General features: G+C 44.3%; 1 protein-coding gene across 4 annotated transcripts in view; it reads left to right on the forward strand.

The window, feature by feature from the left end:
* LOC112266677 (rho GTPase-activating protein 35) overlaps positions 1 to 24,716 on the forward strand; it is a 96,870-nt gene that overhangs the window by 71,463 nt on the left and 691 nt on the right. For all 4 annotated transcript variants that reach the window (XM_024444358.2, XM_024444357.2, XM_024444359.2 and 1 more), the window contains exons 4-6: positions 15,157 to 15,234; positions 18,061 to 18,192; positions 24,445 to 24,550. In XM_024444358.2, the coding sequence (XP_024300126.2) occupies positions 15,157 to 15,234; positions 18,061 to 18,192; positions 24,445 to 24,550 (316 nt within the window). The remainder of the gene's footprint in view (positions 1 to 15,156; positions 15,235 to 18,060; positions 18,193 to 24,444; positions 24,551 to 24,716) is intronic.

Raw genomic sequence — 24,716 nt, forward strand, 5'->3', positions numbered from 1 at the left:
TGTGTGTGTGTGTGTGTCTGTGTGTGTGTGTGTGTGTGTGTGTGTGTGTGTGTGTGTGTGTGTCTCGGGAAGGTGGTTGAAGTGACAGGTCTGAATACACAGGGGAGTTATTATATGGAACATCTTTGACACTCTAGCAGGAAACTGATTCCATGACGCAAATGAGAGCGTTGACTGTAGAATGCTAAATCGAGATCACAGTATTCTGCGTGTTGTTGTGTTTGTGTGAGGATGCAAAAGCCATGACATGCCTTATTGACATTCTTGGCAGTGCATTCCTGGGTAATCTCTTGTCTGATTTTAAACCTTTCCCACACAGGGATTAAAGTCAGACGCCCTCTGCGCTGTCATGTGCGGGTAACGGGGCCAGAGATATGCACTTGAGTCAGGGCGCCAGCGAGGCGCTCGCTGCCACCCTTGCGTACCTGAGTGCACACACACCAGCTCCTTGGTTTCCCTCCTGCCTGCCTCCCTCTCTTTTTCACCTAAACCACCATTTCCCCCCCTCTCTTCCCCTGCAGATTCCCTTGTGTCCTCGTTTGACCCTCTCTCCATCTAGTCTCTTTCTTTTAGTCACTTCTCTCGACCCACTGTCCTCATCTGCTTAGATTTTCTATACCCCTGTCTCTTTTCCTTACACGCTCGCTCTCTCTCGCTCGCTCTCCTGTGTGATGCCAATGTCTCTGTCTGTGTTCAGGGGTAGTGGTAATTTTCTGCCCTATAGCTCCCTCCTTCAGATCGATATCACAGAGCAGGAAATTAGAACAAGCTCAGCTCCTTTTTTTTTTCTCTGTGTGCACCGGGTGGGAGGAGGAACTCACTGCAGCAACACAACGCACAGCCCTTAGCCACATCCTCTGATTACACTCTCACTATGGAGTCAGTGTACACACACACACACACACGCGCAAGAATAAATAAAGGCATGCACAAAAATATGCACACACACAAACTCGCTCAGATGGCGACACACCCAAATGTTTTACATGAGAAACACTAGCAATAAATGGGAATATTCTCACTGTGAAACCCAGTTCTGCTCTAACTCACACACTGACACACACACTCCGACTCCAACTTAAGTGTGCCACCCAGTTTTCTAAGTCACGTAGGCTATTTTAAGGATGATGTTGCCAGTGACATTCATGTTTTTGTTCGTTACGGCATCGTGACATTCAATGGTGTTAGTGTCCAGAGCCTGTTGTTCATCACGTACCAACACTTTTACTGCGATGAGCTCCAATTGACTTATTATTTCTGTGAAGTAAACTTAGTCAGGTCAGATGTGTGTGTCTGTATTAGAGGTTGACCGATTATTTGAAGGACCAAAAAAAGCCAATGCAAATTAATCTGCCCAATTTTTTTTCTTTTATATATATATATTTTTTTTTTTATTTAGAATAATGACAATTGCATCAATACTGAATGAACACTTGTATTTTAACTTAATATAATACACTAAATCAATTTAGTCTGAAATAAATAATGAAACGTGTTCAATTTGGTTTAAATAATGCAAAAACAGTGTTGGAGAAGAAAGTAAAGTCTAAATATTGCTGTTCCATTGCACAACCTTCAATGTTATGTCATAATTATGTCAAATTCTGGCAAATGTAATTACGGTCTTTGTTAGGAAGAAATGGTCTTCACACAGTTCGCAACGAGCCAGACGGCCCAAACTGCTGCATATACCCTGACTCTGCTTGCACTGAACACAAGAGAAGTGACACAGTTTCCCTAGTTAATATTGCCTGCGAACATGAATTTCTTTCAACTAAATATGCAGGTCTAAAAAAATATACACGTGTGTATTGATTTTTAAGAAAGTCATTGATGCATACCTGCCTTACGTTATGCATACATACCCGCCTTACGTTATTGTCCGAGCTGCCCACTCCTCTCACATCCTCTTATCCTTCCTCCATCCCCCTCTCAATGTCTGTGTAAGGGCGCTCCCACCACCCCCACTCGTCTTCCAACAGTCTCTCCCTCTGTCCTCCCTCTTTACCTCCATCCCTCTCACCCCTTTGACACTCCTATTCCCTTTCGAGACATCTTCCCCGTACTCTTCTCCTTTTGCACCCCCCACTTCTTTTCCTCAGATTTGACTCTCTCTCTTCCACCCTCTTCCACCCTCTCTCTCGCTCTCTCTCTCTCTCTCTCTCCATACGGAGTACGGTTTCTGTTCCCGCCCAGTGAGTTGTGTGTATTGAGAAGATGAATGCACGTTAGCATGCGTGGGCACGTCTCCTTGTTCTATCGAGCTCCCTAGCGACGTAAAGGGCAGCAGCCAGTGATGGCCTATGGAAAAACGGCTGCTTGTTGCCAGCGGCAATGAGACCCTGATACAAACCCCACATCTGGGCTGAGGATCAGTCTGACCCTTGTCAGAGATGCTTTGCCAACACGCCTCCGGAGCCAACTGCCACTCTCTTCTGTGTGTGTGTTTGTCATGATGAATGAGTGATAGGAAGAGAGCAAGAGCTGTTCACACATTCTCAGTTTAATGCTTATCATGGGCATGTTTGTGTTTGGGACATCACTTGATGGTGTCTGATATACTGTAGGTGGAAAAAGACTGGGAGAGATGAGGGGAAGAAAATGTAATAAAAATATGTCATGATTATGAGATGGGATAGTCCTGTCGAAGCAGGAGATGGTCGCTCAAGACCGGATGTAGATGAGCTGTTCACAGGAAGTGCTAGTGTTTGGTTTGACCCCGGTCGCTGCAGAGGAAAGGAAACTGGTCCAGAGCTGCTCTCAGAACAAAGAAGGTGATGGAAGTTGACCTCGACATCACGCTCTCTGACCTCTGCATTTCCACTACCATCCTTCCTCTGTCTATATCTCTGTCCCCCTTCCTCCCCTGTCCTTGTTACCTCATGCTGGCTCTGTATGGTAAGAGCGTGGCGGTAGCATACCAGAGTAGGTCTGTGGTGGTCATTACATTTTGTAAGCAGGTGATTGTCATGCCTCTACACCACAACAGTAAATCTATTTATTTTAGTCAGGTCTAAGGAAACATGATATGAAGAAAATGTAGTCTATTTCAGAAGAACAGGATAGCATACTCTGAGTTGACCTTATGTTAGGTCCTGATCTGACTATGCGATATGGCTGTGGGCTACACTATAATTTCTGTGGCATTATTTTAAAGTAAGAAGAATACAATTGAACATAGCTAAATAAAATGAAAGGATATTTTTCCTAAACCATTTCCCGAGGGAGAACGCGCATGCGGCTATTCTGTTTGGAGCTGTTAACAAAGAAATAGGTATTCCTATATGCTTCATTTAGTTATTAATCTAACTTTAGTTGTTCTACAAACGTTGGGCTATATGTTTTGATTTTTAATACATTATAAGGCTTCATGATGCGACTCTAATGATGGTTTGAAAAAGTCGCTTGAAAGGCATGAGCTCTGCTTTGTTTTTTTTTGCACAGGCTGTACACACTTCATCAGTCTCTCATTCACATTTTGACAAGCATTTGATAATGCCTCAAATTTCACAGCGGCATCCCCTTTTTGGCCTTAATGCACCAGTGGCCGTTGTGCCCTTAGCCCGGAGTGCTGTGTTGTGCCCTTCTCCCTGAGTGATGCGTGCTCCTACGCATCTCACTCACATGGCTCTCATCACAGTGATCAGGTCTTTCTCACAGGCTACAAGTGAAGACTGACACATCGGGGACGCATCTGCACGCATCCTTATCCAGTTCTGAGGTGCATATTGAAGATATTGGAAGAACTGTCCACATTTACTTTTGTCAGCCACAAGATGAGGAGGCCTAACGATCAGCGAAAGCACTAGCTTATGTCAATCTATTATCCCACATAGTACAAAAGTTGACCTATTCTGTGTGAGAAATAAATATTCCAAACAGTCTCGGACAATTATGGGATGCAATAAAGCCCATCAAACTTCTTTATGCAATGTGGCTGGTGCAACAGATCAGAACATTTAGTTTCATGTTGCTAAACTATTAGGCTATTTCTTCACATTATAAGCGCATCAATGTGCACATGGCAGTAGGCTATAAGCACAAATGTTCCATTAGCGGGAAAACCCCATTATCAAAAGTGACCACAAATGTGATTATGCATGTAATGCTTTTATTGTAAAGGTGCATTTTTATGGTGAAAATGATCTTCCCCAAACTTGAAATGCACGTGCTGCTTATGCATGCCAGTTAGGCTCTACACCTCTTAATGCTTAATGTCAAGATGTTATTTGGCCTCTTTCATTATGATACAAACCTTATCAAAATATATATGCCTATGGGCTAGGCTACATGAGGTGTGCGACTATGATTTTGAAAAAGGCGCAAAACATTTTTTTTTGAAAGGCAGTTTCTTATGCTGAGCACCATTCACATGTGATAATTATATGCTTCACAAGTGCTAATACACTGCTCAAATAAATAAAGGGAACACTTAAACAACACAATGTAACTCCAAGTCAATCACACTTCTGTGAAATCAAACTGTCCACTTAGGAAGCAACACTGATTGACAATAAATTTCACATGCTGTTGTGCAAATGGAATAGACAACAGGTGGAAATTATAGGCAATTAGCAAGACACCCCCAATAAAGGGGTGGTTCTGCAGGTGGGGACCACAGACCACTTCTCAGTTCCTATGCTTCCTGGCTGATGTTTTGGTCACTTTTGAATGCTGCCAGTGCTTTTACTCTAGTGGTAGCATGAGACTGAGTCCACAACCCACACAAGTGGCTCAGGTAGTGCAGCTCATCCAGGATGGCACATCAATGTGAGCTGTGGCAAGAAGGTTTGCTGTGTCTGTCAGCGTAGTGTCCAGAGCATGGAGGCGCTACCAGGAGACAGGCCAGTACATCAGGAGACGTGGAGGAGGCCGTAGGAGGGCAACAACCCAGCAGCAGGACCGCTACCTCCGCCTTTGTGCAAGGAGGAGCAGGAGGAGCACTACCAGAGCCCTGCAAAATGACCTCCAGCAGGCCACAAATGTGAATGTGTCTGCTCAAACGGTCAGAAACAGACTCCACGAGGGTGGTATGAGGGCCCGACGTCCACAGGTGGGGTTTGTGCTTACAGCCCAACACCGTGCAGGACGTTTGGCATTTGCCAGAGAACACCAAGATTGGCAAATTCGCCACTGGCGTCCTGTGCTCTTCACAGATGAAAGCAGGTTCACACTGAGCACACGTGACAGTCTGGAGACGCCGTGGAGAACGTTCTGCTGCCTGCAACATCCTCCAGCATGACCGGTCTGGCGGTGGGTCAGTCATGGTATGGGGTGGCATTTCTTTGGGGGGCCGCACAGCCCTCCATGTGCTCGCCAGAGGTAGCCTGACTGCCATTAGGTTCCGAGATGAGATCCTCAGACCCCTTGTGAGACCATATTCTGGTGCGGTTGGCCCTGGGTTCCTCCTAATGCAAGACAATGCTAGACCTCATGTGGCTGGAGTGTGTCAGCAGTTCCTGCAAGAGGAAGGCATTGATGCTATGGACTGGCCCGCCCGTTCCCCAGACCTGAATCCAGTTGAGCACATCTGGGACATCATGTCTCGCTCCATCCACCAACGCCACGTTGCACCACAGACTGTCCAGTAGTTGGCGGATGCTTTAGTCCAGGTCTGGGAGGAGATCCCTCAGGAGACCATCCGCTACCTCATCAGGAGCATGACCAGGCGTTTTAGGGAGGTCATACAGGCACATGGAGGCCACACACACAACTGAGCCTCATTTTGACTTGTTTTAAGGACATTACATCAAAGTTGAAACAGCCCGTAGTGTGGTTTTCCACTTTAATTTTGAGTGTGACTCCAAATCCAGACCTCCATGCGTTGATAAATTTGATTTCCATTGTTAATTTGTGTGTGATTATGTTGTCAGCACATTCAACTATGTAAAGAAACAATTATTTAATAAGAATATTTCATTCATTCAGATCTAGGATGTGTTATTTTAGTGTTCCCTTTATTTTTTTGAGCAGTGTATATGCTTCACAAGTGATGGGCTAATATTGCCACCCATCAGACTATTCATGATTTAATCTTGTCTTTACGTATACGAAATAATATTTGTGAAATTTCGATTTAGAAGGGACCATTATCATGCACCTGTCTCAACAGGGGCAGTGGGAAAGAAATACATGTCATCTATGCACTTAAAAAGCAAATGGAGGATGCTTTTCCCTTGGTTCATTTTCATGCCAGCCAAGTAGGCTATACTCCTGTTGTAAAGATAAGCAATATGCTTAATCTTAGTGAAGTTTAAGTAAATATAGTAGGCCTAGCCTATAGAAATCTGATGGGATGATCCTTTTTTTAAGAGGCCATCCCTCTCTTTTCTCCCGCAATTGCATAGCCTATAGAAACGTTGCGCAACATGAGCTCATGAAGTGTTTGATTAGATTTTCTAACACATTTGCATTGATGTCTAGCATGATTAAAGGGACAATAGAATACTGAGTACCAGGCAGTTAGCAAGTTTGGTAGGCTACTAATGACCAGCATCAGAGCTTGGAGAAGCCTAATTACTGTGACTAAACGGTCACGTGGAATTTGACTGCCTTCATGACTTGTGACCGCCGGTGTGGCGGTAATACGGTCACCGCAACAGCCCTACACCTACTACCATACCCCCGTTCAATGGCACTTCAATCTTTTGTCTTGCCCATTCAACCTCTGAATGGTACATACTCAAGCTCAAAATATCCTCCTTTAACCTGTCTTCTCCACTTTCCTCTACACTAGTTGAAGTGGATTTAACAAGTAACATCAATAAGGGATCATAGTTTTCACCTGGATTCATCTGGTCAGTCTGTCATGGAAAGAGCAGGTGTTCTTAAAGGAATAATCCACTCCCAGAAATAAATATTGTAAAACTCGATTTGGTGAAAGCCTATATTCTGTCAGTGGGTAGGTAAGATACATGTTTTTGGCATGATTTAACTTCGAAGTGGTCCGCCTGTGAAAATCAGGATATCGCGTAGGAACACACCGTAGCTAATTCGCCTCTGTCGCAATGCGCTGTGTCTGTAGGAAATGGAGATATTATATAGAAAGGAGGAGATGGGAATCCAATTATGAAATGAATGGAGAAGCTGCTCACCCGACTGACTGTCGACCCAACGCATTCACGTTGTCATGCTGCGTCACGCTGTTGCCAAAGTAATCATCACGCGATCCGTTCCTAATGGGGTTTCCATCCCCTCAAAATGATCTCTGTGGGAAAGCAAGGTAATGTTGTTCTCGCTCAGGGCAGAGACCCTGTTTTATAGCTCTGTGGCAGAGACAAACCTCAAGTTGAACTTGGTAAGTTGGACTCCTAAATTGATAGAGCAGTTTGCTTAGGCAATTTTATAGCTAATTAGCTACTTCACATGCTCATGTTGAGTTTGGTATTATTGTATGTAGCTATATTTTCTAGCTAGCCAGCCAGCCATTCCAGGGAGCGAGCGAACATACAGTAGAATTGTGGGTTTTTGTAGTAGACTTGAGCTGCATCAAATTTATCCAAAATGATATTCACTTGTTTCTACCAACCTTGTTAGAACAACACAATTAAACATTTGTTCACAAAAAAATATTGTTGTCACGTATTAGTGCTATTTAACACTGTTTAACACTCTTAACAATAGGAATTCGTAGTTTTGGGTGGATTATCCCTTTAATGTTTTGTATACTCAGTGTGTGTCGAATATGGCCCACAAAAAATAAAATTAATCCGTAGCCTGCACTTGAATAGCAAATAGAGGTTACGTGTGGTTACGATTTTAATATCCCAGGCAGGCTACATCGGTTGTTTAGCAATAAATATAGCATCACGAAAGCTGGGATCCTCTTATAAGAACACATTTCACTAGGCACTCTGTAGGCTATGGGCTCTCCAAATATGTTCCAGGGGTCCTAGGCCTATAAGTTACGTTTGAGTTATTTGGCCACTTTTGTGATACAAACCTTAACAAAACATATAGGCCTATGGGCTAGGCTACATGTTGCACGCAACTATGCTTTTTGAAAAAGTCACAGAGCTTTAACTTTTTCTTGATTTAGACTGCATGAGCTGGGCATCATTCACAAGTGATAATATTCTCACTCAACTGAATATTCTCGCTTATCTTATCTTTACATAAACAAAATAAAGCTGGGACCGAGAGACCGTTTCTATCTCAAGGCCATCAGACTGTTAAATAGCCGGTACTAGCCGGTCTCCACCCAGTACCCTGCCCTGAACTTAGTCACTGTCACTAGCCAGCTACCACCCGGTTACTCATTCCTGCACCTTACAGCCTGCTGCCCTACAGTGGTTCTTCCTTTAAAAGTTCCGAGCTTGCACCGCGGGACTTAGAGGTACCCAGCGTCACGGCGTCATTGCTCCAGGCCACCACAAGGGGGAGTTAGAGCACTCATTATGCATTTGGGTCCCAAGATTTTTATATGACCAATCATATCGCGTGGTTCCAATGGCGCATTTTGGATCGAGCCACCCTTGCCATGTGGCGTTCTTCAACAAAGATGGCTGATAAAACATTGCGGTGGAACCAGATGTAAGTTGTTATAACGTCATAACGAGTCAAGGAAAAAATTTACAATTGAGAGGAATATGTTACTTAATGTAGAGAAACGTTGGCATATTTTTTTGTCATAAAGTTAATTTACGAAAATCGCTATTTAGCAAGTTATCTGACTAGCTAACATTAGCCAGCTAGCTAGTGTTAGGAGAATTAATTTGTAATTTGTGTGGTTTAATGTTTTAGGGACTCCTCAGAAAACCAGCAAACCAGGCTGCTGTCTTGTGAAATAGTGGATTAAAGAATCTAGCTAGCTAAAGCATTTACTGCAAATTGAATGTACAATTGTGTAAGCTTGCCTTGTAATGCAGCTGAAGTAACATAGCTAGCTAACTGTTTACTTGCTTATTGTGTAGTGGAGAATAAAAATAACTGTATGCCTATGGATGTGTAGTTAGCTACAGTATGTAGCCGATCTCTATATGGACCCTGACATGTTTGGTATGAATATTAGTTCAGAACTTATCTATGAACCTCAGCTATCATAGTTGTTGTATCAACTTCAAGTCTGAATGGCATTAATGAAGCCTATGGATAGAGTAGAATATAATAACTTTATTGTGCCAAGGATGCAAGTCCTATATACACATGTACTGTAGTTATTACCACGCATTGTAGCCTGTACATTGTAGCCTGTACATTGAATATATTCACTGATCATGTACTCTTCCTTGGCAAATAAAGGTGTGAATGGCAAATTCAGGTATAAATCTGAGACATTCTTTTTCAAACTCCATTATTTGAGTGATGCTGTGTCTGCATGTATGTATTACAATTATACACTTCAACGGTGTTAACCACGTCTGCTCCTGGGACATCAATGATTACACATTGTAACGATGCAATAGACTAGAAACATGATTGATTTGTAATTTATATCTACAGAAAAAAAAACTGTGCATATTTAACTCCCTACATCTGCATTAATCTGAGGACACGGGATAGTATTTCAATGAGATACTTAATTTCAACCAGTGGAGAATGTGAAACGCTTTTATTGAAAGAAGTTCATTATCCAGGTGTTACGAATGCATTGTAATTATGATAATTGTAATATTATAAATACAAGTTCAATCTGTACTTCAATGCACATATGGTGTGCATTATAAAAGGAGGAAGAAAGATGAGAAGGGGAGAGAGGTGTAGCAGACAGAAAGGGAAAGGGGTAAGAACAGTGGCAGACAGCGTATGATTGCAGTGCTACCCTAATATTCTGTTCATCACAGTTGTGGTGTCTCCTAACCAGCCTTGGGCACCCAGTTTGGCCTGAGGGTTATCTTAAGAGCGGGTGAGGTGGCAATGACAGGACTGCCTTCCTCTTTCACATCAAAACCTACCTGCAGACGAGAGAGCATGATTAAGCCTTGTTTTTAATTTTTTTAACACGGTCAGTCATCTTAAATCAGGAGGTGAAATGCAAAACTGACCTTGGATCATTAACTCGGGGACTCCTACATCTCTGTCTGTATTTCAATGTAAAGCGTCTCTTTTATAATACTTCCTGTTGACCTGACCAAGTGACCTCTCACCTATGATCATGCTGTGCCCTCTGTCAGCCAGTTCAGATGCGGGAGGGGTTCACCAAAACAGCTGATATAACCTAGAGGGTTTAGGGTGAGGGAGGAAGTGAAGAAGAGACTTATTGTGTGTGTGTGTGTGTGTGTGTGTGGTCTCACCTGGTGTCCACACTAAGTGGCTACGGAGAACTTTATGCTGAAAAACAGACACTTGAGGACAAACAATAGAAGATACTGTATGTGACGCTGACACCTATCGGAGTGTACCTGAAACACTTAAATATAGAGGGCTATGTGTCTAACCACTTGGTTATTGCAAGGCTAACCCCCAGGGAAATCATGACTTGGCAGCAACAGATAGTGAAAATGGCTGTGTTTATGTGGTGTAAATCTGAACATTAGCAGCTGACATCTAAAGGGTTTTTTAATTAACGCATGTGAGACAGGTTCCATGTACAACAAGACAGGCAGAGATGGAGAAAAAGAACACCGAACAGTTTAATTAGTTCTGGTTATGGACACTTTTGCCAGCAATAAAGCTTCCACTGCCTGTTCCTCAGAGAGTGAACATCTGGCAATATATACAATTTCGACCCCTTGGTCAACTCGCTCTCTGAAAGTAAAGAAACCAGATTATTTTTTATAGATATGAAAAACAATAACTGAGATATGACCATTCAATCTAAAGCAGCAGATGTCATTTTAGGATATGTCAATACAGCCCAGTGCTGTTTACCTGAGATGCCATCTTCATAGGTGTCCGCTTTGACTTAATTTGTCGGGGAAAAAGTTGCTTTCAGAACAATTTATTTTTGATTGAAAATGAAAAAGGTTTTGCTCTCGACAAAAGACACAAATGTACCTCCATTGCATATAACAATTTGCCTGTGAGTAACCACACCTTCATACAAACATGCTACTGTATGCAGAATTCTTGATGCACAACCGAAGATGCTGCCATATTCTGCCAGCACGCCCACAGGCAAGCCACTCCGGAGCAGAATGATGATGGTGGAAAAGGGAAAGGAATGAGATGGGGACAGCAATTTGTTGCAAGTTGGGGAGGAGGGCTAATAGCTGAACAATAGACTGAATATTCCACCTTTACTAAAGAATAGTCTAATAGCTGAGCTAGGTGTGAACCCCCCCCTTTATCACAGACCAGATTTGCCCAATGACCAAGGGGTATTACAATGTAATAAAGTAATGACTTTTCAAATAACGTTGGCTGACAATTTGTTAGCTATCATTATGAACCACATAGCATATCATTACAGCAGTATGTACCGGTATGTTAGCTAGCTGCCTAACGTTAGTAGTTATACATCAAACTTGCTAGTATATTAGCCTAGAGGCTATCTAACTACCCAACGTTTATTGACTTGATTATTCTCGTCATTCTTAGCTTAGCTAAATGGTATGGTCGTTGTGCTTTCTCAATGGACATTTGGGTGCTTTCGTAAATTCACTCTGGCTATCTGGCTACAATAGAACGAGTCAAAATTAGGCTTAAGAACGTTGTCTAAACTGGAACACTAGCGCGAGCCCATAGCAAATGAATGGAATCGAACGTTCGCAGAGCCTGTTTTGACTGGAGTGATGCTTAGAATTCCATTAAAAATGTATCCCTTTTTATTTTACCACTACAATCATGTTCGTCAGACGAAACCGGAAAGAAACAACTTGTGTAAAAGTAAACATCCGCACCTCGATGGTGTCAACTGTGCTTATGTCTGCGTAATGAAAAAGTAGGGAGAAAATAAACGTCTGGCGATCGATGACAAATGAGCACGCTGCCCAAACTTACATAAGTACAAAGAGGAGATTATCCTGATTTTTAAAATTATGCCCGTGTAACAGTTTTGCTTCCGTCCCGCTCCTCGCCCCTACCTGGGCCCGAACCAGGGACCCTCTGCACACATAAGACAACAGCCACCCTCGAAGCATTGTTACCCATCGCTCGACAAAAGCCGAGGTCTCAGAGCGAGCGACGTCACCGATTTGAAATGCTATTAGCATTGCTATTTTTGTTTTGTTGCGATGACTTCAAAACGATGGCCTTACCAGCTCTGCTAGGGCGAGTAAAATGGTTGTAAAAAAAGTTGTCTCATTTGTGTCTGGAAGTAGCTAGCCAACATAGCTTGGGTGATGACTGCCGTTAATGCCAGAACGCTCAAATCAACCTTACTCCTTGGCCCGAACGTCCAGTTTGCACTCCGAGAGCGAAATGGCCCGAATTTACAAACTGACAATTTTCTCTGAATGGAAACACCATAATATTAATCAAATTAATTCAACCAAATTTCTTAATCAATCCTATATACTATTATTACAAAAAAGGTTTTAAATTTTCTGGTAATGCCAATACGGAATATTATCAAATGCTTCTCAAAGATGCCCTCTGGTGGTCAAACGAGCAATAACTTGCAGTAACAGAAGAAATGGCTGAGAACTAAATGACGTGCCACAGAACGCTGGGTGTGCCGCAGTATGACAACTTTTAAAGGACGCCTTACAAGTTCTCAACCGGCAGCTTCATTAAATAGTACCCACAAAACACCAGTCTCAACGTCAACAGTGAAGAGGCAACTCAGGGATGCTGGTCTTCTAGGCAGAGTTCCTCTGTCCAGTGTCTGTTTTCTTTCACCCATCTTAATCTTTTCATTGGCCAGTCTGAGATGCATCTTTTTCTTTGCAGCTCTGCCTAGAAGGCCAGCATCCTGGAGTCGCCTCTTCCCTGTTGACATTGAGACTGGTGTTTTGCGGGTAGTATTTAATGAAGCTGCCAGTTGAGGACTTGTGAGGCGTCTGTTTCTCAAACTAGATGTACTTGTTCTCCCTAATGTACTTGTTCTCTTGCTCAGTTGTGCACCGGGGCCTCCCACTCCTCTTTCTATTCTGGTTAGTCAGTTTGCACTGTTCTTTGAAGGGTGAAGTACACGGTGGTCTATGAGATCTTCAGTTTCTTGGCAAATTCTCGCATGGAATAGTCTTCATTTCTCACAACAAGAATAGACTGACAAGTTTCAGAAGAAAGTACTTTGTTTCTGGCCATTTTGAGCCTGTAATCGAACCCACAAATGCTGATGCTCCCAATACTCAACTAGTCTAAAGAAGGCCAGTTTGATTGCTTCTTTAATCAGAACACCAGTTTTCAGCTGTGCTAACGTAATTGCAAAAGGGTTTTCTAATGATCAATTAGCCTTTTAAAATGATCAACTAGGATTAGCTAACACAACGTGCCACTGGAACACAGGAGTGATGGTTGCTAATAATTGGTCTGCCTTTTCCGTTTCCAGCTGGTCTTTTACAACGTTACACGTTATTTCTGATCAATTTGATGTTATTTTAAGGGACAACAAAATGTTGCTTTTCAAAAACAAGAACATTTCTAAGTGACCCCAAACTTTTGAAAGGTAGTGTACGTTTGTGTATATTTATACTCCGGACTCTGACATTGCTCATCGTGACATTCCTTTATTTATTCCTTTTTAGATTTGTGTGCGTTGTTAGATATTTCTGCTCTGTTGGCGCTACGAACACAAGCATTTAGATACATCTGCTAAATATGTTGCACCTTTCCATTACCATGTACCTGTCGAAATAGGGGCGAATGGAGGACACTTTTCCTGCCGTTCATGTTCATGCCAGCCAGATAGTCGACACCGATTTTTAAAGTGAAGCAATGTGCTTAATATTAGGAACGTTTCTAAATAAATATAGTTATATAGCTTACAGAAAGCTGATGAGATCCTCTTTTTTAATAGAGGCGATCAAAACTCTTCTTTTTTTTCTCACACAATTGCCTAGCATAGTTCATAGAAATGTTGCGCAACGTGGGTTTATAGGAACACTTATTTAATCCCGTGCCTCAACCGGCTATGAGGTGCTGTCTCTCACTGAGCAACAGGTGATCCCATTCCGCTCAAACTCTGAATGCCAGGGCTCTCGTGAAGTGTTTGATTTGATTTTGTATTGAATTTGCATTGATGTCGGAGTGATTAAAGGGACAATAGAGCGCTGAGTACCAGGCCATTAGCGACAGGCCATTAGCGACTGGCCGTTAGCAAGTTTGGTAGGCTACTAATGACCATCAGCGGTTTTGGAGAAGCCTGGTTGCTATGACTCAGCGATCACGTGCAATTTGACTGTGGTCATGACTCGTGAGTGGCGGTAATACGGTCACCATAACAGCCCTACGCCAGGGTCATGGGTTTGATTCCTGCTGGGGCCACTAATGGGAAAGGGTTTGCACTTTGAATAAAAGCCTGCTAAATGGCATATATAGTATGTCTCTTCCTCCCCTTTTGCTATTCTCTTCTATTTCTCTCCCTCCACTCCCTCCATGTCTCCCCTCCACTTCCCTCTGTCTCCCTCCTCCCCTCCATCTTGCTTTCCATCCCCTGTTCCCCTGGAGTCTGGCTAGAAAAGCTTTTGTGGATAATTGATCGGCAGAAGGAGGGGATCGATGCTGCTGGTCTTGACTGAGAGACTCATTTCCTCCCGCCTCTCCCTGTCTCGGGATTTTGTCTTTGTCTCCCTCCCGCCTCCCCCTCTCTAGCGCTCTCACTCACCACCTTTCCACACCCTTGTCCTCTCCATGACTGTGTTAAAGGCATGGATTGCAGAGAGAGGAGAGGATGATAAGGAGAGAGGAGGAGAAAGAGCGGGATGATGGAACACATGGGACCAGAGTTCATTAAGTCATTTTTATGGATCTTGAACTCTAGTAGCCCCAGAAGGACAGAAAGCACCGGAACACTTTCTGCAAGCCTGCCCTGGTGCTTTATGAGTCTCATTGATGGCGCTTATGATCTGTCTCGGTGGGAGGCCACTAATAGACTCTCCAATGTGTCTGTTGTTTCATTACCACACAATCTCTGCATAGAACACGGCTTCTAACAGCACTCTATTGGAGCTGCTTATGCAGAGGATATATAGGGGTACTTATCGGTGTGTGTGTGTGTGTTCAGACTGTGAGTTGGATTGATGATAAAATGTCATGTTGAATGCATCAAGTGGATAAAGTGTACTGAATCCCTCCCTCTCTCTCTCTTGCTTCTCTCTCCGCTCTCTCTCTCAGGTATCACTACAGAAGGGATCTACAGGGTGAGTGGGAACAAGTCAGAGATGGAGAGCATGCAGAGGCAGTTTGACCAGGGTGAGCTACCAGACCCTCTCTTTTTGACCGTAGACATTCAACACACACCAACAATATGAATTGTCAACAATATGCCTTACACTCAGTGGCCAGTTTATTAGTTTCACGAAAAAGCTCTACTCCTACAGTCATGTGGCTGTGGGTTGCTATATAAAGCAGGCAGACAGGCATCGTGGCATTCAGTTACTGTTCGATTGAACATTAGCATGGGCAAAACAAGTGACCTAGGCAACTTTGAGTGTGGTGTGATCATCGGTGCCAGGCATGCCGTTTCCAGTATCTCAGAAACGGCCGGCCTCCTGGGCTTTTTTTTAACCCGCGAGTGTCTATGGCAAGTTTTCCCAAACTCTGTCCTCGGGACCCCAAGGAGTGCACGTTTTAGTTTTTAACCCTAGCACTACACAGCTGATTCAAATAATCAACTAATCATCAAGCTTTGATAGTTGGAATCCGCTGTGTCGTGTAAGGGCAAAAAACCTGGACGTGCACCCCTGCACGCTGGTCAAGGGTTCACTGAGAATGGGGCGACACACAGAGAACATCCAGTCAGTGACAGTCCTGTGGGTGAAAACAGCTCGTAGATGAGAGGTCGAAGGAGAATGGCACGAATCGTGCAAATAACAGCGCAGCACAACAGTGGTGTGCAGAACGTCATTTGATAAAGCACAACTCATCGGTCCTTGTCATGGATGGACTATTGCAGCAGGCGACCACACCGGGTTCCACTCCTATCAGCTAAAAACGAGAACCGGCTGCGGTGGGCACGTGCTTACCAACACTGGACAATTGAGGAGTGGAAAAACATTGCCTGGTCAGTGTAATTATTGTAGGGTCGTCAGACCCCGTGCCACCCGTGGCCAATGCCTATGTACACGTACTGACCTATGCACATACAGACACACACACACACTCACCAATGCACACACACTCACCAATACACACACACACTCACCAATACACACACACACTCACCAATACACACACACACTCACCAATACACACACACACACACACACGTATACCTAGGCACAAACAGGCCATGGAGGTGCAGTGTTAGTGTGTTGTATCTGTCCAGAAGCCTGTTGTCCAATGGATTCACCTAATTAACCTGGGAGCATCTGTATCATGGATATGCAGGAAGGAGAGGCCTTCCTAACTAACACCGTAGCGTGTGTGTGTGTGTGTGTGTACATGCATATGTGTGGTGTGGGCCGTTAATTTCCTCCCAGATTGGTTTGGTTAATGAAGCATGCTCGCTGGTGTGTGTGTGTGTGTGTGTGTGTGTGTGTGTGTGTGTGTGTGAAATCAGTGAGGCTGAATCCGCCTGAGGTAATCAGAAGCGAAGTCCTGTGTCCAGTCGAACAGGACCCTAGACCAAGGTGACAATACAATTACACGTGAAATTACGGCACCGGTAGACCATAGCACCCAATCAGCTATCACCTAGCCACCCTTTACAGCAAAGGTAATCCATGGCGATAGAACCACACACCCAGTTCAGATACAACAGCCGAGACCAGACTAGTTTTAGAACTTCTCATGTCGGCTGCTGGAGTTTCCAAGGTTCAACATGTCAAATCTTAGCTAAAGACTTGGGATGAGACGGATTTGTTTAGCCAATTAGAGAGCAGTGCCCTGACGTTCTGTGTTTAGCCAAGCAAACCGCTAGCTAGCTATTTTGCTGCCGTTAGCAAGCCTAGCTTGCTGATATTTATCTGACAAGTCTGTGTGCCCTGTTTCTGGTGCATGTATTTCATGATACTTGTTCACTACTACACTGCAACTTTGTATCAAAGTTGTTATCGAAGTCATTGTGAAGATTCACTGTTACCGTGGAAACAGTCTCAACTGCCCATCTCGTCTTCTTGATCTGAATGCCCTGTCTTTAGTCAGCTATTCTTCCACACAAAATTCTAAAACGGTCTAGTTTTGTCTCGTCTCTCCTTATGTCGGCTGTTTTATCTCAACCGGAGCACTGAGATCTGGAGCTCACTCTGGGGCCTGGTCTGAGAACAGGTCTGAATCAGAAGCACTAGGCATTACTGGGTGAGAACTGACTTGGGACCAGTGTTATCACTGAAGCTGCTCTGTTATGCACACAACAGGTCCTATTTTCATCCTCTCTCTTTTCGGTCTCTTTTTCATCCTTCCTCGTTTATCCCCTCTCTCTCACCATTGCTATCTGTCTAACTCTTCCACAATCAATCCCCCTACTTTCTATTCCTCCCCCCATCTCCCCGCCTCTCTTCCTCCACATTTGTCATAGATCGGAGAGAGTAATCAGAGAAGGGTTTTTAATAGTATATATATTTGTATCCTTCTCTCCTCCCCTCCTTCACCCCTTCTCTCACATTCTTTTCTCTGTGTTTTGATCAACAAGCCCGTGTCAAGTGGGACAGGCGTCACCTGTGATTACTCTTGGTTTATAGTTTTTAATCAGCAGTTGTGCTTCTGGTGCTGCTGACCTCATTCCCATTCTCTCCCATGTGGTCCCTTGTGCTGACCTGCCACACTGAATAAAAGAGACTCGCCGAGGAGCTGGAGCCAATTGGGTGCAGTTTCTTCTAACGGGATAAGCAGTGATATACGGAACTAAGATATACGGAACTTTTATTGTGTGCTGGTGTTGTGGTTTGTTTAGTCAGGTATTTTAGTCCATCACCAGGTGGGGTGATACTATAGCAGTGAAACGAACGAGTTTAAGGCGGACCTTTTGTGTGTGCGTTTCATATTGTCTCTTGTAGATCATGTCCTAAATTAGGTTTCTCTTCCGTGTCTTATTCTCATGAACCTCTGTCTCTCCCTCGCTCTCTGTCTCTCTGCTAGACCATAACCTGGACCTGGTGGAGAAGGACTTCACCATCAACACGGTGGCCGGGGCCATGAAGGCCTTCTTCTCTGAGCTGCCAGAACCCCTGGTGCCCTACAGCCATCAGATCGAACTGGTGGAGGCCTTCAGTAAGACATGGGTCTGGGGAGAGGGGACAGAGGGGGCTGGGGAGGGGGGAAGGATGAGGGGGGGTAGAGAAAGGGGTGCTGGGCTGGGGAGAGGCTTGGGGGAGTGCTGGGGCTGGGGAGAGAAGTTATTAGGGTTGTCCTTGCTCTATGAAGAAACCAGTGGTGGTCGGTGCTGTTTAAGATAAGGGAGGACACTTTTTCTTTTTTTTAAATGTAATTTATGATCATGGCCTTATTTCTATTACAGCATGTTGGATGACTGCCATTCATATTCCATTCACCCAGCTCAATGTAACATCATTAGGTTTAAGCCACTACATGATAGTCAAATTCTCCCTATACCCATCATGAGGTTGCTACAACCTATGAATGAAAGTTTACAACTTAGGTGCACAGGTCAAGTGAAATGTGAGTAATCAAGGTGACAGACATTGACACGTTCAATACCGCCTTGCGCTCTCTTGCCTGCATCTAGCTGATCTAGAGTGTAAACATTAGTCCAACAGTTGCAAACAAGAGTTTTTATTGGACATAAGCAAGTATGTTTATCCAAGTTTCGTTCCATTTGCTTCCGTTTAAGATGTTTTTTTTAAACTGAATCGGCGGAATGAATACACCCCTGATCACACGCAAAAACAATTCACTTTCATAGCAGCCACATACAAACAGCATGATCCTTTTGATCATTGTATAATTCCTTCTCGCATCTACCTGCTCTCCTCTTCTCACCTTTTCCCTTCGCTTGTGGACTTCAGTGTACAACACATCAGTTTTCTGTGACCAGACAAAAAAACTTTGCAGGCCAAAACTTCACAGCCTACATTGTCACCATATTAACGCCATGGTCAACATAGCTACTAGAACTAACGTGTTAGTAAACCCGTTACAATCATGCAGTACAGTCAACAGCAAGCAGTTTATCAGTTACACCGGTGGGCCCTTGTTCCAATAAATGAATAAAACAAAAGCTTACCTTGACTTGGAAGTGTTCCAGTGTTGGATATCCAGCTAGCTAACAGCATCCCTCTCTGTTTGAGCCGGGTGTTTGAATAGGCTAAACTAGCTAGCTGCATTCACTAGCAAAGTAAGTGGAAGTGGAACTACAAAGCTCTTTTGCTTTTCATTTTTGAAGAATTTAATTTAACTGTTCAACTATTGTCTTTCTGTCTCTGAGTCAACTACTCACACCACATTTTATGCACTGCAGTGCTAGCTAGCTGTATCTTATGCTTTCAGTACCAGATTCATTCACTTATGTGATTGGGTGGTCAACATGTCAGTTCATGCTGCAAGAGCTCTAATAGGTTGGAGGACGTCCTCCGGAAGTTGTCATAATTACTGTAAATCTATGGAAGGGGGTGAGAAACATGAGCCTCCTAGGTTTCGTATTGAAGTCAATGCACCCTTCCAAGATGGCGCAGCAGTAAGACGTGTTTGTTTTCGTCCCATGTAAATATTGTATTTTTTGTATACATTTCATTTGATTTCGATCTCTTTTTTTCCATTTTCGAATTAAATATACCTTCCTGCAACCCGCCTCACCCAATGTGGTACGGATCTGCTATTTTTTAGACCTTATAACTGGAACCTCCATCAGAAGCTAGCCAGCTAATTAGCTACTAGCTATTTAGTCATTGTTAGCCACTGCTAGTGGTCTTTACCTTTAGCTTCTCCACAAGCTGCTTTAGCCCGGAAAACACCTGCCAGTCAGCACAGAGTGATATCAGCCCTGAGCATATCGGACTTATTTTTTTCCCCACGACATCACCGGAATCCTGCCACAAGCTCTGGACTATTACACCAGATCTTCGCAGCTAGTTAGCTGCTACCGAGTGGCTACTGTGGCTAACGCCCTTGTCCAAAAGCATGCACCAGTTAGCCTCGAGCTAGCCTCGAACTAGGCCCATCTCCCGTCTAGCAAACAAAGTACACAAACTACAATACCTCTCTTGCCAGTTGGCCTGGACCCTTTGTCAACACGGAGCCCCGCCGATCCATCACGACTGGTCTGACTGCACCTAGCTTAACTGGTGCCTCCAGAGATGCAACCTCTCTCATCGTCACTCAATGCCTAGGTTTACCCCCACTGTACTCGCACCCTACCATACCCTTGTCTGTACACTATGCCCTGAATCTATCCTACCACGTCCAGAAATCTGCACCCTTTAATCTCATTTCCCAAAGCACTATACGACAATTTCTTATAGCCTTTAGCAATACCCTCATCCTACTCCTCCTCTGTTCCTGTGGTGATGTAGCGGTTAACCCAGGCCCTGTGTGTCCCTAGGCGCTCTCATTTTTTTATTTCTGCAACCACAAAAGCCTTGGTTTCATGCATGTTAACATCTGAAGCCTCCTCCCTAAATTTGCTTTATTCACTGTTTCGGCACACTCCGCCAACCCCGATGTCCTAGCGGTATCTGAATCCGGGTTTAGGAAGGCCACCAAATATTCTGAAATTTCCATCCCCAATTACAACATTTTCCGTCAAGACAGAACTGCTGAAGGGGGCGGAATTGCAGTCTACTGTAGAGAGAGCCTGCAGAGTTCTGTCATACTATCCAGGTCTATGCCCAAACAGTTCGAGCTTCTACTTTTAAAGATCCATCTCTCCAGAAATAAGTCCCTCACTGTTGCTGCTTGTTATAGACCCCCCTCAGCTCCCAGCTCTGCCCTGGACACCATATGTGAATTGATTGCCCCCCATCTATCGTCTAGGTGACCTAAATTGGGATATGCTTTACACCCCGGTCGTCCTACAATCTAAGATGGATGCCCTCTATCTCACACAAATTATCAAGGAACCTACCAGGTACAACCCCAAATCCGTAAACACAGGCACCCTCATAGATATCATCCTGACCAACTTGCCCTCTAAATATACCTCTGCTGTTTTCAACCAGAATCTCAGCGATCACTGCGTAATGGGTCCCTCATCACTGTCAAACGCTCCCTAAAACACTTCTGCGAGCAGGCCTTTCTAATCGACCTGGCCCAGGATATTGACCTCATCTCATCAGTAGAGGATGCCTGGTTGTTCTTATAAGTACTTTCCTCACCTTCTTAAATAAGCATGCCCCTTTCAAAAAATTTTGAACTCAGAACAGATATAGCCCTTGGTTCACTCCAGACTTGACTGCCCTTGACCAGCACAAAAAAACCCTGTGGCATACTGCACTAGCTTCGAATCGTCACCGCGATATGCAACTTTTCAGAGAAGTCAGGAACTAATACAAACAGTCAGTTAGGAGAGCAAAGGCTAGCTTTTTCAAACAGAAATTTGCATCCTGCAGCACTAATTCCAAAACGTTTTGGGACACTGTAAAGTACATGGAGAATAAGAGTACCTCCTCCCAGCTGCCCATTGCACTGAGACTAGGAAACACTGTCACCACTGATAAATCCATGATAATTGAGAATTTCAATAAGCATTCCTCTACAGCTGGCCATGCTTTCCACCTGGCTACCCCAACCTTGGCCAACAGCTCCACACCCCCTTCAGCAACTGGCCCAAGGACCCCCCGCGCTTCTCCTTCACCCAAATCCAGACAGCTGCTGTTCTGGAAGAGCTGAAACATCTGGATCCCTACAAATCAGCTGGGCTAGACAATCTGGACCCTTTCTTCCTAAGATTATCTGCCGCCATTGTTGCAACCCCTATTACTAGTCTGTTCAACATCTTTCGTATCGTCTGAGATTCTGAGAAAGCGTCTGAGAAAGCGGCCGAGGTCATCCCCCTCTTCAAAGGGGGAGACATTCTAGACCCAAACTGTTAGACCTATATGCATCCTGCCCTGCCTTTCTAAAGTCTTCGAAAGCCAAGTGAACAAACAGATCACTGACCATTTCAAATCCCACTGCTATGCAATCTGGTTTCCGAGCTGGTCACAGGTGCACCTCAGCCACGCTCAAGGTCCAAAATGATATCATAACTACCATTGATAAAAGACAGTACTGTGCAGCCGTCTTCATCGACCTGGCAAAGGCTTTAGACTCTTGTCAATCACCGTATTGTTATCGGCATACTCAACAGCCTTGATTTCTCTAATGACTGCCTCGTCTGGTTCACTAACTACTTCTCAGATAGAGTTCAGTGTGTCAAATCGGATGGCCTGTTGTCCGGACCTCTGGCAGTCTCTATGGGGGTGCCACAGGGTTCAATTCTCGGGCAGACACTCTTCTCTGTGTACATCAATGATGTCGCTCTTGCTGCGGGAGAATTCTTTGATCCACCTCTATGCAGACGACACCATTCTGTATACCTCTGGCCCTTCTTTGGACACTGTGTTAACATCCAAACGAGCTTCAACTCCATACAACACTCCTTCCCTGGCCTCCAACTGCTTTTAAATGCTAGTAAAACAAAATGCATGCTCTTCAACTGATCGCTGCCCTCACCCGCCCGTCCGACTAGCATCACTACTCTGGACGGTTCTGACTTAGAATATGTGGACAACTATAAATACCTAGGTGTCTGGTTACACTGTAAACTCTCCTTCCAGACTCTCACATTAAGCGTCTCCAATCCAAAGTTAAATCTAGAATCGGCTTCCTATTTCGCAACAAAGCCTCCTTCACACATGCTGCCAAACATATCTTTGTAAAACTGACTATCCTACCGATCCTTGACTTCGGTGACGTAATTTACAAAATAGCCTCCAACACTCTACTCAGCAAATTGGATGCAGTCTATCACAGTGCCATCCGTTTTGTCACCAATGCCCAATATACTACCCACCACTGCGACCTGTATGCTCTCGTTGACTGGTCCTCGCTACATATTCGTCGCCAAACCCACTGGCTCCAAGTCTTTGCTAGGTAAAGCTCCGCCTTATCTCAGCTCACTGGTCACCATAGCAACACCCATCCCTTGCACTCGCTCCAGCAGGTATATTTCACTGGTCATCCCCAAAGCCAACACCTCCTTTGGCTGACTTTCCTTCCAGTTCTCTGCTGCCAGTGACTGGAACAAATTGCAAGAAACACTGAAGTTGGAGACATATCTCCCTCACTAACTTTAAGCGTCAGCTGTCAGAGCAGTTTACCGATCGCTGCAGCTGTACACAGCCCATTTGTAAATATCCCATCCAACCAACTGCCTACCTCATCCCCATATTTCTTTAGTTTTTCTGCTATTTTGCACACCAGTATTTCTACTTGCACATCCTCATCTGCACAAATATCACTCCAGTGTGAATTGCTAAATTGTTATTACTTTGCCACTATTGGCCTATTTATTGCCTTACCTCCTTACCTCCTTACTTCATTTGCCCACACTGTATACAGATTTTTTCTATTGTGTTATTGACTGTACGTTTGTTTATCACATGTAACTCTGTTGTTTTTGTCACACTGCTTTGCTTTATCTTGGCCAGGTCGCAGTTGTAAATGAGAACTTGTTCTCAACTGGCTTACCTGGTTAAATAAAGGTGTGAAAAGAAATGAGGACGGAAGCTACCTGTCCTCCAGCTACACCATGGTGCAATATAGTTAGTATATTGTTATGAAATTCAACGAGTATGGTCCTCCTCCTCCAATGGAAGATGCACAAATTTGCTGTGAAGCAAGACAAACAAAAGTCATACAGAATGTTAGATTATCAAGTACACTTCTTTCCTTTCTGTTCTTTCACTCCCATTGCGTTTTGTAATCTGTTGTCGTGGAGATTTAAGGTGTAGCGTCGCGGCCCAGAGATTTACCTCTACTCCGGAGGGCGGTCATCATTCAGTGAGTGAGTGTGTGTGTGTGTGCGAGGCCCCTGAGCCATGACAAAACCCTGATGAAACCCTGCAGCCTGCAGCAGGAGAGAGACTCTACACACACCGTTTAAAGACTAGTTAGAAAATAAACGCTTCCAGGATGGATTGCAGAACTCTGCGTATGACCCTGTAGACTGCAGAAGAAGTGAACACATGGTTTGAAGAAGGAGCTGGATAACATGTGAAATGGTGTGTGTATGTGTGTGGCTCCATCTGCCTCGCTCACATGGAGACATAAGACTGGCTGTGTTGGGAGTGCTGATATCAGCTTGTCTGACTCACTCCTATCATTGGGCTCAGCACAACCCAGAGGACCTGTGTGTGTGTTCATGTGCGGGTTTAGAACTCTGTGTGTGTGATCACTGCTATGCATTGTTGAGTCAGCTGTGATTTCAGTTTGTCTCAGTGTGTGCCATGCTTCCCCCGCCCCTGCACATGTGTGCGCTTTCGTTCTTTCTCTCTAACCTCTCCTGTCTCCTTTCGCCCCGATCAGAGATCAACGATCGGGATCAGCGAGTTCACGCCATGAAGGACATCCTGCGCCGCTTCCCCAGGGAGAACTATGACGTCTTCAAATATGTCATCAATCACTTGAACAAGTGAGTGGCTCAGTGACGGGGAGGTGACAGTCATGCTGACCACAGTAACAGTCGTCCACCCCGCAACCTTTGACCTTCCACCCTGTCAGCTACACCCCTGGCTCTATTGAGTCAGCTTTATATTCAGTCAGTTGAGTCATAGCACAAACACTGGGGAGTTTAGATT

Source organism: Oncorhynchus tshawytscha, linkage group LG14 (genome assembly GCF_018296145.1).
Source record: "Oncorhynchus tshawytscha isolate Ot180627B linkage group LG14, Otsh_v2.0, whole genome shotgun sequence".
Classification (NCBI taxonomy): Eukaryota; Metazoa; Chordata; class Actinopteri; order Salmoniformes; family Salmonidae; genus Oncorhynchus; species Oncorhynchus tshawytscha.